The following is a 15,913-nucleotide window of genomic DNA, read 5'->3' as shown; positions in this document are numbered from 1 at the left end:
TACATTCCAAAGTAGAGGATACATACTTAGTACTACAAGATGCGATTCTGCCTGTAACACTGCATAAGCGCATGGATGTATCCCGTACACATGGTAATACAGTTTAGTTAGATACCCGCTTTGGCGAACGCGCGGCTAAACCACGGAGAGACATGGATGAGATAAACCTACAGTAGGTAGCACGATTGGAAGTGGGCCTGAGGCCCGTGGAGATATGGAGATGGATCCCAAGCCGACGCCAAGCCTGCAACTCATTGATGACAGCCTGTTAACTCCCATTTCGTCAGAATAATTAATTGCTGAGAATCCAACCTTGGAATTTCAGGCGCAAGATTCGCCCTGCCTTTTCCCACCTACCCACCAACGGTGCCCTCTTCTCAATTTCCTTGTCAACTGCTAGCCCCTCGCAACACCTTCGACCTCACACCAAGGTCACCATGCAAGCACCCAACCCTGGACAAGGGGCTCCCGGAGGCCCTGGTGGTCCCGGAGGCATGCCCATAGGTCCTAACGGGATGCCGATGCCCACGCCGCAGCAGATTCAGGCCATGCAAGCCCAGCTCGCTGCCGAAGCCCAGAAACACGGCATGACCGTGCCCCAGTTCGTCGAACACATCAAGGCCCAGCGGATGGCCCAGATGCAGCAGATGCAACAGAGACAAGCCGCTCAAGGAGGAGCCCCAGGAGGTCCGCAGCCCGGACAGCAAGGAGGTCCTCAGGGCGGCCCTCAGGGAAGGCCAGGACCGCCACCGCAGGGAGCGCAACCTGGAATGCCTCCTCCGGGACAGGCTCGCCCTATCAGACCCGGGCCGCCAAACCCCGTTGCCATCGCACTTGCCAACTTCCTACGCAGCCAACCCCTCAAGCCGAGGACATGCATTATGAATGGTGACCGCAAGGACATGTTCAGAGGTACGTCTCGATGTTATCACGTCAATACGCTTTGACACTTCATGACTCTGGTATCTGACACACTTTAACGAACAGTCAAGCGAGCTCTTCGCGCTCTTCAATCCCCCGCTTACGCAAAGGCTCGGGCGAAGAACCCGGCACTACCCGAGATCCATGACCGCGCATCTCTCGAGAATACCTTCAAGCTTCTCCCCATGTCTATGCTGGCATTGCGCGTCACCAAGGTCGACCCCCACGAGGGACATAACCATGCGCCGGCCAAGAAGGCGAAGCGCCAAAAGGGCCTATGGACTGTTCGAGTAGAGCCCCAGCAGGAGGCTGGCGACGACATGTACTACGTCTGGCTGTACGAAGGTAGCCAGATTATGCGCAAGGTCTACGCTGCGCTCGCCCTAGTTGTGATTTTCACCTTGGTCCTATACCCCCTGTGGCCGCTAGCACTACGACAGGGTGTCTACTATCTCAGCTGGGGTTTCTTGGGCCTCCTTGGTCTCTTCTTCGCCATGGCCATTTTCCGCGTTATCTTGTTCTGCGTCACCTACTTCGTTGTCCCACCTGGATTATGGCTATATCCCAACCTTTGGGAAGATGTTTCCTTCATGGACAGCTTCCGACCCGTTTGGGCCTGGCATGAGGTTGGTTTCCGCTTACCGCATATTGAGAAGTAAAGGAACAGAGACTGACATGTACACAGACCGAGAAGAAAAAGAAAAAGAAGACTAAGAAGTCTGCGATAAACGCCGAGTCGGCTGCTCATTTCGCAGGCTCAATAGGCGAAGCGGCTCCCGCTACTGCTTCGACGACAGCGACGGAAACTCAGATACAGACCGCCCCTCAACAGAGAACTGGTTACGTCGCGCCGCAGGTGGAGGAGCTCGGTGATGACGAGTAGGATAGGAGGGGCTAAATTCATTGACTCGGCGTTGGGGAATTTATCTTCAGAGCATCAGGATGTAAATTACGGGGAAAGTCGGACAGAGATATATATGTAATAGCCCACAAGAAGCTGAAAAGAGAAGCGAGCGTTTCACAATTTATCTTTGATCGTGCCTATATTGATTTGACATCTATTGATTTTTGCATTAGGGATTATAAACCTTCGTCCTTAAGGGCCATGAGTCTATATAGAGACGATGTTGCTCAGGTCGTCAATGATTTACAGCTCAACTAGCTCAGTGTTTCCGGACGGAGCAGGGAGTTCTCTCGTAGTACCAAACGGCACCAGGAGTCTTCGCACAGTTCGTAGGGAAAGTAGTATCGACAGGAACGCCCTGGACAAGCTGCACCCGGCCCTTGACATGGTAATAATACCACATCTCGCTCAGCACAGTGTACCCATTATCGCCCGAGCCCTTGCCGGCCTCGGTCTCGTTGTATCTCGGCCCGGTGCAGCCGATGTGAGGCAGCTTGCCGAACTTCCCTTCCAGCGTGTCCGCGATGGCGGAAACCGAATACCCCGTCTTGTTGGAGGGCACGATGCCCGCGGACGCGAGCCACCTCCACGTCGGCACCTGCTGGAAGTACGCCACCGTCGTGCTGAAGAAGTCGGGCACCTCCTCGTGCTTGGCGTACGCCGGCCCGTAGCACTCCGTGTCGAAGGTGCTGAAGCACGTCGCGTGCTTGCTGAACTCGTGCGCCCAGAGGACCCAGCTGGGCTGGTTGAGACCTGTCCAGAACCTGTGGGTGGCGAGTATTAATTAGGATGCACGCATGATTTGAGGGGATGTGTGGCGCGAAAGTCGCGGGTTGCGAAGGGGATTCTGCTTACTTCTCCATGTAGTCTAATAAGTCGAACTTCTTGAAACGCTTGAGGTAGTTGGAAATAGGCTCTCCCTTCCACGGCTTCACGGGCGTGCCCTCCGGCGTGCCGGTCGTGGTGTTCGGGTCCGGGTATGGGTCATATTGACGGCTGGAGGAATGATTAATCAGTTTCCGGGCAAAGGTAATGTCTTTGTTGATGGTAGTGCTTACGACAAGTCGCAATACTGCGTGTATGATCCTTTTCAAGTGTTAGAGTAAATCCCGTGGATGTCTCATACAGATTCTATTTCACATACCATTACAGAAGTCTGTCCATTGTATAGCGCGTTAGCAATCGATCACAATATTGCGTATCGCGAAGCGGGCGTCACTTACCAGGCCATAAGCCGTGGATCGTCCAGGAGTTCTTGGGGAGCAATTGGCCGTGCGCCTCACGTCCCGTGTAGGTGTTCCAGAACTGGGTTTGCAGCTATAACATCGTCAGCACGCTTAACCATCTCAATACCACACTGGATTATTCATATTTCCTCTTGCGGCGACAAGGGCTTTCTTACAACAAGGCCTCCGAATGTCTCAGTACAGCACGTATCTGTGAGACCGGGTTGCGCTCCATCAGAGCATGAGAGGATAGGCTCGACTACAGTTGAAACGATCAGCTTCCTGCTTCACATCAATCGAGTCCAAGCAAGAGGTTTTGCATGCATACTGAGGTTGCAAGTGTGGTTGGCAGTGCTCAATCCAGCATAGAGACCACCGAGGACACCCTGGGAGAAGGTCGCGAGAGCGAGGACTCGACGCGCGACAGACATCTTGACAAGCCGACAACAGACAATCGACACAATTGAGGATCAAAAAGCACGAGGCGACGGCAACGACGAGGTCAATCGACACCAGCAAGAACACAACTTCAGAACCGACGAGCTCCGACCGGGGGCGCGAGCGAAGTGATTTATTTTATTTCCTCCCCACGATCATTCCCATCTTTGACCTAGACCCGAGCAGCCGGGCTGCGATTACACTACGAACTACCCTAGCATGGTAGAGAGCTAGGTAGACCAGAGCTTGCTCGAATAGGGAGCTCGCAGGGTTCATGACGAGATAGGCACGGAAAAGGTGGATCACGCTGAGCGCACCTGCGCGAGATAAGAGCTCTGAGAGGTCAATTCGTTTTTCGACGCCTCATTCGCAAATGAAGCTGAACTACCGGGGGGTTTACCGTCCGTATGCGCGCGCTGTCATCTGGACCGGCGAGGGAGAAGGAGGGCAATTTTGAGGAGTTGGAAAGAAGACATGAAGTTGTAGTACAATGACTGGCTACATTGATCGCCTAGATATACAGTAGATTTACATCTCATGTTAATTATGGATAAATGAGATAGGTAGATGCCGAGGAGATCCTGTACTTATCTATTGGTTAACTGTGAGCTGGTGTTCATTGCCACGTGCGGAGCTGCTGGTCGGATGTAACCCGAGCTAGCCTTAGGTGCCAAGTAAGTAAGTAACAGACGGCCGGAACCGCCTCGCGTTATCTTCGCCGATTCAAAAGGAGTGTTTTTCCCAGTGTTGTAACTAAGGTCTAAGTAGTTGATCGATTTATTTTCACGAGTTAACATCGAAGTCTCTGAAGAAGATGTAGATGAAATGATCGCATGTCCCACAATCGCGCCTCCGCGCTTCTATATATAATATTGTGTACTGTCACCAGATGGGTCCTTCGCCATGTTTTCATTTATAAGATTTTGGAAGATACTACCATTTACTAACAGGTATCTGCCCTTCCCGAAGAACTAATAGAAGTTGGCGCGCTGGTACATGACCTAGCTCCAAGCTTGAATATTGGTAAGTGTCTAATCGCCTAGGTTTATGATTCGGCCCGTGGAGAAATCTTACCACGGCACTAATAAACCGAACTGAACCGCCGGGATTGCCGTCGCCATCTCCATGATCCACGGCGCGAACAGGTCAACCGCGGCATGCGCAGTCAGCAGGTGATATGTAAAGATTGAAGTGATAGCTAAACAGCAAATATTTGTACATCTCGTCTAGGTATAAGTGCCTTACCGTGAGCGTAGACATAGTCTAGCTACTCTCCAGGCGAACTATCAAGTCCTTAGTGAACACATTTCTAAATCTGATAACTTCTATTTCAGTGTCATCTATCAACTGAGTTGCCTTTGGGAATTGACCTTGCTTTTATGTGGTGCCTCCGATTCAGATATCACTATTCTTAACGAGACCATGCCACAATATATTTACCTGGTTTACATGTGGCAGTAAGATAGCAGTCGAGTGAGAACGAGTTCAGTCAGCAAGAATTCCATACATACCTGCTATGCACGTATAATTCTTCCAAGATCTCCATGTACTGATCTTACTTGCTAAGAGTCCTTTAAGCTTCGGCTCTCAGCACATGTAATATTTACCTAAAAGTGATAAACCACGTGTAAGATCTTTTCAAACTAGTATTGAAATCAAAAGTCACATTTGTTATAAAAATTACAAGTATAACGGCTTATAAACATGAATAATATTTAAGTATTGTCCATTTATGAAAATCAAGTCCAACATGAAAACACCACTTACCTATGGTATCAATTTACGGAGGCGGCATAGCGTCAAGAATAGGATCAAAGGGTATCGGGGCAGTCTCAGGCCACCCCAGCACTTGAAACACACCCCGATAAATCCTCTCCTGCATCGAAAGCTGTCTCTCCTCCTGCTGCTGTCCCCGCCCCTGGCTCAGATTACTACTCCCGCTCTCACTCTCCTGAATCTCGTCCTCGGACGCATCAAGCCGGTCCATCAAGTGCGCCAAATCACCACTATCAGAATTACTATTCCCCTCCTCCTCTCGTAACTTGAAACAGTAATTCATGCACTCGTCACACAGACTATCCGCGCCTCCATCAGGGTTTCGTTCAAAAACATGTTTGATCTCCGATATATCGGGCGTTTTCTCACAGCAGAGGTAATTCCCCTTAACATCTAGAGCGACTAATCCGCAAAGATCATCCGGCTTGACCACGATGTACGAATACTCTCGCAGTTCATCATTAAACCAAATTTCTAAGTCGGACTTTTCCTCAGGACTGACGATCGTTGTCCCGTAGTGAGGGTAATATCCGTTTCTGCTTGCGTTTAGTACATCCCCGAAATTGCACCGGACGCAGGTGCAGTGAGAAACGATTGCAATCGCTGTGCGGCACATTTTGCTAGAGTTAGTGGAGAGATTAAGGCTTGACTCTTTTTCGTTTCTTGTTGTTGATTAATATTAGGACGTATAATATTAATATAGCATTTTGTTTTCTTTGGAACTGTTGAATAAGTTCGCAAGATGGTGCTGAGGAAATATTTCGTGAAATTGTTTTAAATCTAAGATGAACTTACTTAATTATATATACATGTAATACAGTAACAGCATATGTACTGTTTAGTAACCTCGGCGAGAGGTATGAATACAAGGCCTTTGTTCAAGAATCATTAGGGAGGAATTTAACTGCATTGTTTATCAATGTATATGTCAACTTTAGAGAACAAAGGAATTGATCGTGTGGGTGTTTCTCTCCTATCTTTCCCTATTGCTTTACTAGTTTGCTTGCCCAGTTGCAACATACTCTCTATAGCTGTAGCTAATCTTAATTACAGTCAACCAAGTATTAACTCAGCGGGCAGAAAAACAATTGCTGGGACGCTGTCCCGCAGCAGACAGTGTCTAGGGATGCCATCCCCGGATGGTATCCGGAGATAGGACTTAGTGAATACAACAACTTCTGACTTACGACTCTGACGCCGCACATCTGGGATTACGGCGGCAACCTGAGATTGACAATTGATGACCACAGAATCATCATCCAACAAAATGACGGGAAACAGCACTTGTACCGCCAAGCACTTCGGGACATTGACCAGTTCGCTCCTTTCAGTGAGAAGAGCGTATCCAAACAGAGAAACTATAGACGAAACCGTCTCACCGCAACGACCGACGCCGACCTGATCAAGAACGCGGTGACACCATACGATTATTAGGTCAAAGTCTACAATCGTTTCCCTATTGCCCCAGGGCGTGATATCGCAACTGTTGTTGCCTATAATGCTGAGATGCATCCCCACCGACAACCAAACGTTTCTGTCCGAAAGGACCTGACTCTAATCGCAGACGTTCGCGAGAAGAATGGTTTCAAGACGCCAAAACAGGTACTGCGCATCAAAAGAGCTATCACTTCAACCTCTCATTTAAGAGACAAGTCTTTAAATCTAGTAGGCGATTTCCCATAACTTGAACCTAAGTCCAACTATATCGCTCTATCCCAAATTTCTATCTTTAAAAAAACGGGAAAAAAAAAAATAAACAAATTCCTTTTCTCACCATGTCACCGCATCAATATGGATTAAATAGAATCACTACACAAACTTAGTCTTGAAAGATTGATACCTAGGTATATCGACTACAACTCTACAACTATATCAATCTAGATTCACCCAACATAACATGCTGTAAGTAATAATCGATGCACCAAGTACTCACCCATCTAGTAATATCGCTATATATGTCAATACATCCCTGCATACCGCACCTAGCAAGATACATCAAACAACACAACACACACGCTTCTCAGAAAACCTTACTTCTCAGTAAACTAAAATTTAGGAATAAACAACAAAGGCGCTGCTTATACATGATTACAAAAAATATACTACGCGAATCAAGTGCAAGAAGCCCGCCTTTCCTTTCCTTTCCTTTTCTCTTCTCTGTGTTTCCCTTCCCACCAGTCCGAAGAAAAACCGCAAAAATCCAGGTAGCTAGGTATGAGGGTATCAATCAACCCGAGCGCGAAAACGCCAAACCGATGTTCCTACTAACGCCAACTTGCTAACCCTTTTATAATGCCCCATTTGTGAGAAGGAAGAAACACCTACTTTGCGGCCCTCAGATTTTGTACACCCAATTCAACTAGCTGCCTACCGTATAAGCATTTCCACGCAGGACCTGGTACCAGCCGATACCCTCCGAGCGAACAGACGCAATAGTTTCAGGAAAGCCCACAAGAACACGTAGAGAGGGAGGAAATATAACCAGCATAAGGGCCAGCACCACAACATCTAGGCCGGAGTGCTTCTTGTCTCTCGCTGGCGCTTGACAATATAATACGTGATCAAGCTTTTCGGATCGTCACGGACCGTCCTCAAAGACTCCCAGAATTTAGCGTCTCCGAGGCGTGCATGCAGCGCAACGCATAGCTGAACAGCATCCATGCGCACACCACTCTCTTTGCAGTCTAGGCATCGAATTGCGAGACTGGTGAGCCCGGTCACTTCGCGGTCCGTCGGAATGAACGAGGAACGTGAGTCGATAAGCTCCTTGAGCACGTGTAAGCCCATGCTCAAGCCACGATAGCCAACTGTGTCAAGATCCATCTGCCCTAAAGAACGTGTCATTGTGACGGTGATCTCGGCGGCGTCGCCGATGTGCACGAGCTCATCGGCGAGAAGCTCGAGTCCAGCTACAATATGCGTACGGGCATCATAAGAGCTTCGTGTACGCAGCAACGCCTCTAGGCCCCGGGATACATGAGGTTGGAAGTTGTCGGTATGCATTTTAAGAAGTAGCTTTATAGTGGCGAGAACTTGTGCTTTGATGTCTTGTATCTTTTGAGTAGAAACACCGTCAAGGGGAGACTCGAGATAATCAAACAACCCTATCAAGAGTGCATTGAACTTATCATCGTCAAAAGGCAGTTTATTTTCGCGAACCAGACTCTGCAACTTGCGGAAGCCATGCACATCTAAGCTTTTACCCTTGACGCGCGCGATGCCACTCTCAAGGAGGCGGGTATTCTGGCGAGCTTTTTCCGGTGAGCAAGGCGGGGATGTGATATTATTCTCTGCTGACAGTTGAGAAAGCTTGACTGCATCCTCGTTGACAGGGATATCTCCAAGTGCAGGCCGTTGCGTAGAGTCATTCAGCTGTGGTGGTTCAGGCGCTGCCTGATCTTCAACGACGGGGTCCTCGTACACTTGTACTGATTTTGATGGTGTTGCTTTTGGCGTGCTAGGAAGAATTACAGCCTCGTCCTCTCCTACCTTTGGTGGAGAAGTAGGAACAGTTTCTTCGGCTGCGACAGCCTCTGGAACAGTGACTGGGTCAGGTTCGGGAGGAGAAGCAACCTCTGGTACAGTAGCTGAATCAGCTTCTGGAGATACAGCAACCTCTGGTGAAGTAACTTCATCATCATGAGATGCTTCCTGTGACGAAACCACGATCCGGGGCGACGAGGGTTGCAAACTTTCTTTTAGACTTAAATTTTCAATAGCTGGCATGCCAACGTATGTGAGATTCTCGTCCTGGGAAGGACTACTTGACGGAGGGTGACCGAGTGTTGTTTTGGCTTTGGCGGGACTTGTGCGCGGAGAAGCAGCAGCTTTGACTAGGGGCTTTTTGGTCGGTGTCACCGCAGTAATGTTTGATTCGCTTGCAGTTGCAGCATGACCGGGACGAGTTCTCGGAGCCGTCCGCTTAGGAGACCCTGATATTGTCTTCGGAGTTATAGCCTTTGATTTGACACTTTCCGGACTTGACCGTTCTGCGGACGGTCCGTCATGGCTCCGTACTGAGTACGGGCCTGCTGTGGCGGGTCGGGCTGCAATTTCGGGTCGCCTCCTAGCTGGCCGCATAGGCGCCACGGACATACCACCATGTGACTTCATTGAAGATTCTGGACGAGCTCGAGTTGTGGGTTGTGACGATGAAGCAGTTGAAGTGGTCGGGCCTGTCCGCACTGGCGAAATTGTTGCCATTGCGGACCCTGGCCGTACCGGCAAGTTTCTGGTCGCTAGGGCCCTCTTTTGAGCCATCATCGTCTCACGTAGAGAAGGTTTGGAACTACCCATAGTACTTTTGGAGAGCCCCAAGCCTGGACGAGCAACTGGTTCCGACCTCTTCGGCGAGTTAGGATTGGCTGGATCCTTCTGGAGGAGCTTCTGCGCCGTAGAGTCCAAGTTATTCATGATCGTTTCGGCCCTACTTGGCCAAGAGGATGCATACGCCCAGTACGTAGATCGCATTTTCTCTCGAACGCCTGGATTAGGGTCCGCAAGACCCTTCTTGATGCACTTTTCTATCAACTCCAAGCCTCCGCCATGCTCCAGATGGCTCTTGTGGTTAGCCTCCTTCTTCAACAGAGTCTTCAGCCATCCAGTCACGTAAACTCTCGGCTGCACATTCTTGTCTTGGCAGGCACCCCATATATGTTGCATGATCCTAACAGTGTATGTTGTCCTGCCGACGATAGTATCGACAGCAGAGTTAGCCAGTTGCGAAGTTATCTTCTTGGTGGCAGCACAAAGCTTGATGAAGGTCTGCATTAGCAACTCCACCATTGGGTCAATTCCAGGGCCGAACGTAATAGCTAGGTCTTCAACCAAAGCACATCCTTCTTTAGATAAACTAGTCCGCAACGAATTTACGGCTTTGAGGATGCCGTCCAATAAACCACGACAGCCAGTGACGAGCACATCGGGGAAATCCGTTGAAGCGTTCCCGGCAATGAGCCTCCGCAGTTTAATTACGCTCTGCTCTCGTTTCATCCAATTCTGTTCAGTTTCTCTGCCTTCAAACCACTGATGCATGTCTTTGATGATCTCGTCAAGTTCTCGTTGGGTGTTCACGTATAGGGGTTCAACCGATTCGGTCCTAGCCTCTGGAAGCATTGGCGTAACCGGCCTGTCACTCAAGGAGGAAGAACTTGCAGCGACGTTCGGTCGAACCTGCATGGCCGACGCCGGGCGAGACTCGGGATCAGCCTTCATCCCAGTGGGATTCAATTCTTTCACAATAGCTGATTCTATGGCAGGACGGACTTTGAAATTCTTCAACTGCCTCTTCAGATCCGACTTTGCCGCATTGGGCGCCTCCCTGAATCATGTATTAGATTGGAAAAGTTGGTTATTGGTGGGCGCTGACTCACTTAAAAAGCTCAATGACGGCCGACTTGGAGGCGTCGCGCACCATGCCATCTGCATCTTCCAGCAATTCCATCAATGTCGGAACGTACGACCGGAATTGTAAGCCATGTTCTTTATGCATCTAAGTCAAATTAGCGCCCATTTGTCTTGCAAAGAGTAGTGTGCCAACGAGCACAATGCGTACCTGGAGCAACCATTGCAAACTTGCTTCTTTAGCTCTTGGATTTTTACCAACCATGGCAGTATTGCGAACGAATCTTTCAGCGTCGGCAGGTACGTGGGCATACATGGTAGCCATGGCTTGAATGGCCAAGGTCCGGAACTTGTCCTTCTGGTCGCCCATCTTTTCCACAATAAGGGGCAGGGTCTGCTTCGCCTCTCTATGCAGGTACTTTGGCTCCTGGCGCGACAAGCGCGTGAGCAAGTGATTTAGAGCGGTGAAGCCGGCATTGACGAGAGCAGCGTGCTGGGAGGCCGAGGCCTGGCGTAGGCCTTCGAAAAGAGGCGCGACACAGCTGTCGGGGACATTGTGTTGCTTGATGCCGGACTTGACGGCGGTGACATACTGGACCTTGGCATCGACAGTGGTGTCTTTTTTGAGGATGGCTAGCAGGCCCTGGACCTGGTCATCGGTGAGTCTTTCGGCCATGATCCCCGAGGATTGAGGATCTGGCAGGGTGTCGGCGTGGGCGGACAAAATGCGGTGTTATTCGTTGGCGAAGCGCGAATGGCGAATGACAGCGGCAGCCGACTCGAGGTGGTCCGGCGTCGATTGAGTGTGGAGATTGGGAGAGAGCTGGGTGACACAGCCAATGCAAATGAAAAGAGGCGCTGCGATGCTGAACAGGAGGCGTCGGTCGCTGGTTGGATCGGCTCGAGGCTCGTGGGAAGCTGGATGTTCTTTACGCTATATGGCTATATGGCAATATATGAGGTGGGATAAGGTTGTTTGAGGCTTGCCACACGCATGGAGGGAATTGTGCGCACGGGATATAGCCAGCATAGAGTCAAGAGTCGGAGAGACGGAGACGAGCTGTGTTGGATACCTATGTGATGTGAGGTAGATAGGTAGATGACAGGTCATAGGTAGGCTGGTCAAAAGAAGCTGATGGTGATGGATGGATGGATGGATGATCAATGTCTCTGGTGGAGGTACTTGTGTGTCTGGCTTCTGGTGACATTGGCAACAACAAAAATATTGATATGACAACAAGTCACTGGCCCGTTGTTGCCAGAGTATTCCTTGCCAAGAAAGAGACATGCAGCCAATCAGGGGTTGGTTATAAGCACTATAAACCCCTGTCACTCCGCCCGCGCTGCCCCGCCGAACTAGGTACCGCCTACAATAAGTACCTAAGTACATATACCTAACGCATGTATTCCGGGTTTTCCATGTTAGCTCAACAGCTCTCGTATTATTTTCATGGTCCCAATTCCATAAGGCGTCTCACTGTAATTTATTTATTCCTTTCGTTCTTAATAGTATGCCTTAGTTATAAGGTAATTATGTAGTGGCTAGTTATTTGATTAGAAGTAGATACCTAGGTCAGAGGTATGTACTATAGGTATTGATAATTCTGCTGATGCTCGGTTCTGAACAGGGCTAATCTAGAATAGGTATCCCTAGGCCAGGTACCTAAAACATACATATCCGCCCAAGGTGAGGGCAGAGTCGGGAGTGAGGGGCAGCCTCTATCCCTCAAGTAAGTACATAGTACCTTGGTACTTGATGACAGCAAATATGACCGTGGGTTCCTCATCGTGAGATTCACTGTTGTAGTTCTCGTAAGAAACGCCACATAACGTATGTACGTGATTTATAAGCTAGCAGAGTCTGAATTGATTCTCCTACTGTAATGATCTGAGAAAGCTGGAACTGTTCATATCTTGACCTTCGCTCACACGCACTGCTCCTACCAGTCGCTTCTCTCCCCCGTGGCTGTGCACCTTGTTTCTTAAGCACGCCTGGGCATACATAGCTCAAGGCTTCCATACATATATAAGTCGTGGCATAAGCACCCTCGTCTCCGTGAAAGAATTCTTTCTCCCTCTCATGTCTCTGCCCCCAAACACAACACCAGTTCCACCACCCATTTTTCTCCCCAGCATGTCGCCCGCAGACTCTACAGCCACCGCGACTTCGGCGCCGACATCGACACAACTCCCCAATCACTCCAAGGAAGAGAAATCGCAAACAAAAGAGGATGAGGCGACACCGACTAAGGAGTTCTTCGAGCCACATCTACGCCTTCACCTCAATGATCTCACAGACGAAGGGACATCCATCTTCTTGTCAAGCATCACTCCATCGACTCTGCTTCCGTCTGCAGTTTCGATAGTCCAGAAGGCTCTCTACGTTCAGCCCAAAGGAGAATTTCATGTGCCGAGTACGCGCAGTGTGACTCTCATAGTCAGACCTATGGACGGGGTAGCGTACACGACAGGCGTTGACATTGATCCGGAGCAACACAAGGAGATTCACTTCTCATCCCACTATATCGCCTCCATCTCACCCAGTAGGCGCAGTCATGAGATCGAGGGTGTGATAGTCCACGAGCTCGTACACTGCTACCAGCACAACGGTCACGGACACGCACCAGGCGGTTTGATTGAAGGGGTCGCAGATTGGGTCCGTCTAGGCGCTGGTCTGGCACCGCCGCACTGGCGGAAAGGCGACGAGATCAAGGGAAAGTGGGACGCCGGGTATCAGCACACGGCATATTTTCTACAGTATCTCGAGGAGCGGTTCGGCGAGGGCACGGTGAGGCGGCTGAACGAGGGGCTGAGGACGAGCAAGTACGAGGAGAAGACTTTTTGGACGGGAATTCTGGGAAGGCCGGTCGAGCAGCTTTGGGAAGACTACAAGAAGCAAGCGTGCTAGTCGGGAAAGAAAGAACCAAATACGGGGGTGATACAAGGGACGTGAAGACTTCCTGGTGCACTAGAACTTCGCTTCTGCTATAGAAAAGAAAACTGCTCACACAATCGTCTACACCCACAAATTTCCTAAAACCACCATTGATCGCGAGCTCACCGAGCACGCAAACCGATAAAAAGCTTTTTCTCATCCTATATCAGGCGAGGGTCAGTGCTATGGGCCGCCAGGACTCGAACGAGACCAATCATGCAAGCTTTTCCTCCGGACAAGGTGGTTATACACGGGGAAAAAACAGAATGTCGCCATCGGTGTGGGTCATCACCCAAGCATGCATCCCGAGGCAGGCAAGTGAGTATGAGCGGGACATACATAACATAACAAACGTCCTATCGACGCACATACGGCACAAGATTTAAGCCAATATGCGTCCGTCCTCACCTCGAACTCATAGTAGTTAACCAAGCTTTCCCAGCTCGGCTCATAAAATCCAATTGCCGCCATCTATACCACCACGCGAAGTAAACCACCAAGCTCACCAACCATGGCCGAGCAGAGCACCCCAGCGGTGCCGCCCGTAAAACGGCTCTGGTACCGCACGACACTCTTCAACGCCGTCGTCATCGGCGCCGTCGGCTTCATTGCGCCCGGCCTCTGGAACGCGATGAACCAGCTCGGGGCCGGCGGCGCCGAGAAACCGTATCTCGTGAACGCCGCCAACGCCCTCGTTTTCGGCATCCTGGGTATCACCTGCATCTTCGGGGCGCCGCTCGCGAACCGCATCGGGCTGTCGCGGACGCTATTCCTCGGCGCCGTGGGATACCCGATTTACTCCGCGGGCTTGTACCTGAACAACCGGTACGGCGTGGAATGGCTCGTCCTCGTGGGCGCGGTAACATGCGGTTTCAGCGCGGGCTTATTCTGGGCGAGCGAGGGCGCCGTGGCGCTAGGATACCCCGAGCCCGGGAAAAGGGGACGGTACCTGAATATATGGCTCTGGTTCCGTACTGGCGGTCCCCTCGTCGGCGGCGCCATCGTGCTCGCCCTCAACAACGACGCAAACGCCAAGAAGAAAGGAAAAGTAAGCTACACCACATACCTCGTCTTTACAGCGCTGCAGGCCCTCGCGGCGCCCATCGCGCTTCTCTTGTCGCCGCCGGAGAAAGTCCAGCGCGCGGACGGAACCAAGGTCATCATCAAGGTCGAGGCGTCGTTCAAGGCGGAGTTGCGCGCCCTCTGGGAAGTAAGCACGCGCCGCGAGATCCTGCTTCTCCTCCCCGTGTTCTGGGCCGCGTATTTCAACCAATACGCAGGGAATTTCCAGACATATTACTTCGGGATCCGCGCGCGGGCGCTCATCGGATTCACCTCGAACTTCGGAACGCTGCTATCCTCGCAGCTCATGTCCGCGCTCCTGGACTACCGCGGCGTGCCCGTCAAGAAACGCATCGTATGGGGTTTCTGGTACGCCGTGGCCTTGCACATCGTCGCCTGGGTCTACGGGTGGGTTGTGCAGGAGAAGTACACGGCGAACCCGCCTGCGTATGATTGGGAGGATGCCGGTTTCGTTGAGGGGTACTTCGTCATTTTGCTTTGGGACTTCGCGAGACAGGGCCTCCAGAATTGGCTGTACTACCTCGTCTCTACCAAGACGGACAATATCTCGGAGCTCACGCGTTTCTCTGGCATTCTGCGTGGTCAGGAGAGCTTTGGGCAGGCCGTTAGTTACGGCCTGAATACGCGCGCGTGGTACGGGGGTCGCGTGCCGTTGGCTGTGAACACGATATTGCTAGGTAAGTGAATTTCTGTCGTTTTCTCTCTCTCTCTCTCTCTCCTTTTTTTTTTTTTTTTTTTTTTTTTTGTAAATTCCTTGTCTCGTTGTGTTGAAGGCCGCTGCATCACCTGCTTTGCTCACACATGTGGTTTTCTAGGTCTGTGCGTGTACCCTACCTGGCTAGTAGTCCGTGACCATGTGCCAGTAGAGATATCGAAGATAGAGGATCCAGTCACTCCGGACGCGGGTGTGGAAAGTGACATAGAGAAAGCGGCCGAAGCGTCTATGGCCATTCTGCCGCAGGAAAAGGGGAAGTTGGCCTCCTTAGAGGCTGGTGTCGGGAGGGATACCGTGTAGAGGCTTGGTGTTGCCTAAGAATAATCACAACTAAAAATGTTATATGAACTGTATATGTGCTGACTATGTTCACATGTGATGGTTACGAGTAACTGGAGAGGGAAATGATGCTCTTGTGTATCCCTCTATATAGCCCGTCGATTATGAGCTGTTACTCTTGACCATGAAATTACGAAACACGCGCGAGATATATATGTGAGAACGAAGACTTGGATTTCGAATATTAGCTTATAATGTAAGAAGATCGAGGCTCATGATTAATATCCGCCCGC

The 15,913-nt window shown here is 50.5% G+C and overlaps 5 protein-coding genes across 5 annotated transcripts; 3 read left to right on the top strand and 2 right to left on the bottom strand.

Annotated features, from left to right (window-relative positions):
• Nucleotides 1-217: 217 nt before the first annotated feature.
• Nucleotides 218-1,945, top strand: F5B22DRAFT_596587 (translocation protein). The gene is made up of 3 exons (XM_047974246.1): nucleotides 218-912; nucleotides 988-1,547; nucleotides 1,607-1,945. Exons 1-3 carry the CDS (start codon nucleotides 438-440, stop codon nucleotides 1,802-1,804), a joined length of 1,233 nt encoding a protein of 410 aa, XP_047833366.1. The 5' UTR covers nucleotides 218-437; the 3' UTR covers nucleotides 1,805-1,945.
• On the bottom strand, nucleotides 1,882-4,053 carry F5B22DRAFT_596585 (ribonuclease T2 family protein). Its single transcript, XM_047974245.1, has 7 exons — nucleotides 3,380-4,053; nucleotides 3,228-3,310; nucleotides 3,049-3,142; nucleotides 2,970-2,981; nucleotides 2,884-2,911; nucleotides 2,681-2,821; nucleotides 1,882-2,589 (listed from the first exon to the last, which is right to left on the bottom strand). Exons 1-7 carry the CDS (start codon nucleotides 3,480-3,482, stop codon nucleotides 2,085-2,087), a joined length of 966 nt encoding a protein of 321 aa, XP_047833365.1. The 5' UTR covers nucleotides 3,483-4,053; the 3' UTR covers nucleotides 1,882-2,084.
• A 1,216-nt stretch (nucleotides 4,054-5,269) lies between these two features.
• On the bottom strand, nucleotides 5,270-5,881 carry F5B22DRAFT_644074 (uncharacterized protein; the record flags this gene model as incomplete). Its single annotated transcript, XM_047978373.1, has 1 exon — nucleotides 5,270-5,881. One exon carries the CDS (start codon nucleotides 5,879-5,881, stop codon nucleotides 5,270-5,272), a length of 612 nt encoding a protein of 203 aa, XP_047833364.1.
• A 6,861-nt stretch (nucleotides 5,882-12,742) lies between these two features.
• F5B22DRAFT_644072 (BSP-domain-containing protein) lies at nucleotides 12,743-13,516 on the top strand (the record flags this gene model as incomplete). Its single annotated transcript, XM_047978372.1, has 1 exon — nucleotides 12,743-13,516. One exon carries the CDS (start codon nucleotides 12,743-12,745, stop codon nucleotides 13,514-13,516), a length of 774 nt encoding a protein of 257 aa, XP_047833363.1.
• A 269-nt stretch (nucleotides 13,517-13,785) lies between these two features.
• F5B22DRAFT_570201 (uncharacterized protein) lies at nucleotides 13,786-15,803 on the top strand. Its single transcript, XM_047973152.1, has 2 exons — nucleotides 13,786-15,303; nucleotides 15,442-15,803. Exons 1-2 carry the CDS (start codon nucleotides 14,055-14,057, stop codon nucleotides 15,639-15,641), a joined length of 1,449 nt encoding a protein of 482 aa, XP_047833362.1. The 5' UTR covers nucleotides 13,786-14,054; the 3' UTR covers nucleotides 15,642-15,803.
• The last annotated feature ends 110 nt before the right edge of the window (nucleotides 15,804-15,913 follow it).

This window comes from Xylaria bambusicola, assembly GCF_022495145.1.
Source record: "Xylaria bambusicola strain CBS 139988 unplaced genomic scaffold F5B22scaffold_9, whole genome shotgun sequence".
NCBI lineage: Eukaryota > Fungi > Ascomycota > Sordariomycetes > Xylariales > Xylariaceae > Xylaria > Xylaria bambusicola.
This window is presented reverse-complemented; position numbering and strand designations above follow the sequence as displayed.

Bases quoted from the DNA above. Each gene is read 5' to 3' on its own strand.
- F5B22DRAFT_570201 (XM_047973152.1), top strand. From the start codon at position 14,055: ATGGCCGAGCAGAGCACCCCAGCGGTGCCGCCCGTAAAACGGCTCTGG. The intron at 15,304-15,441 runs GTAAGTGAATTT...GTGGTTTTCTAG, and splicing joins TGTGAACACGATATTGCTAG to GTCTGTGCGTGTACCCTACC.
- F5B22DRAFT_596585 (XM_047974245.1), bottom strand. From the start codon at position 3,482: ATGTCTGTCGCGCGTCGAGTCCTCGCTCTCGCGACCTTCTCCCAGGGT. The intron at 3,311-3,379 runs GTATGCATGCAA...TTTCAACTGTAG, and splicing joins CAACCACACTTGCAACCTCA to TCGAGCCTATCCTCTCATGC. The intron at 2,822-2,883 runs GTAAGCACTACC...TCATTCCTCCAG, and splicing joins ACGCAGTATTGCGACTTGTC to CCGTCAATATGACCCATACC.
- F5B22DRAFT_596587 (XM_047974246.1), top strand. From the start codon at position 438: ATGCAAGCACCCAACCCTGGACAAGGGGCTCCCGGAGGCCCTGGTGGT. The intron at 913-987 runs GTACGTCTCGAT...TTTAACGAACAG, and splicing joins CCGCAAGGACATGTTCAGAG to TCAAGCGAGCTCTTCGCGCT. The intron at 1,548-1,606 runs GTTGGTTTCCGC...ACATGTACACAG, and splicing joins CCGTTTGGGCCTGGCATGAG to ACCGAGAAGAAAAAGAAAAA.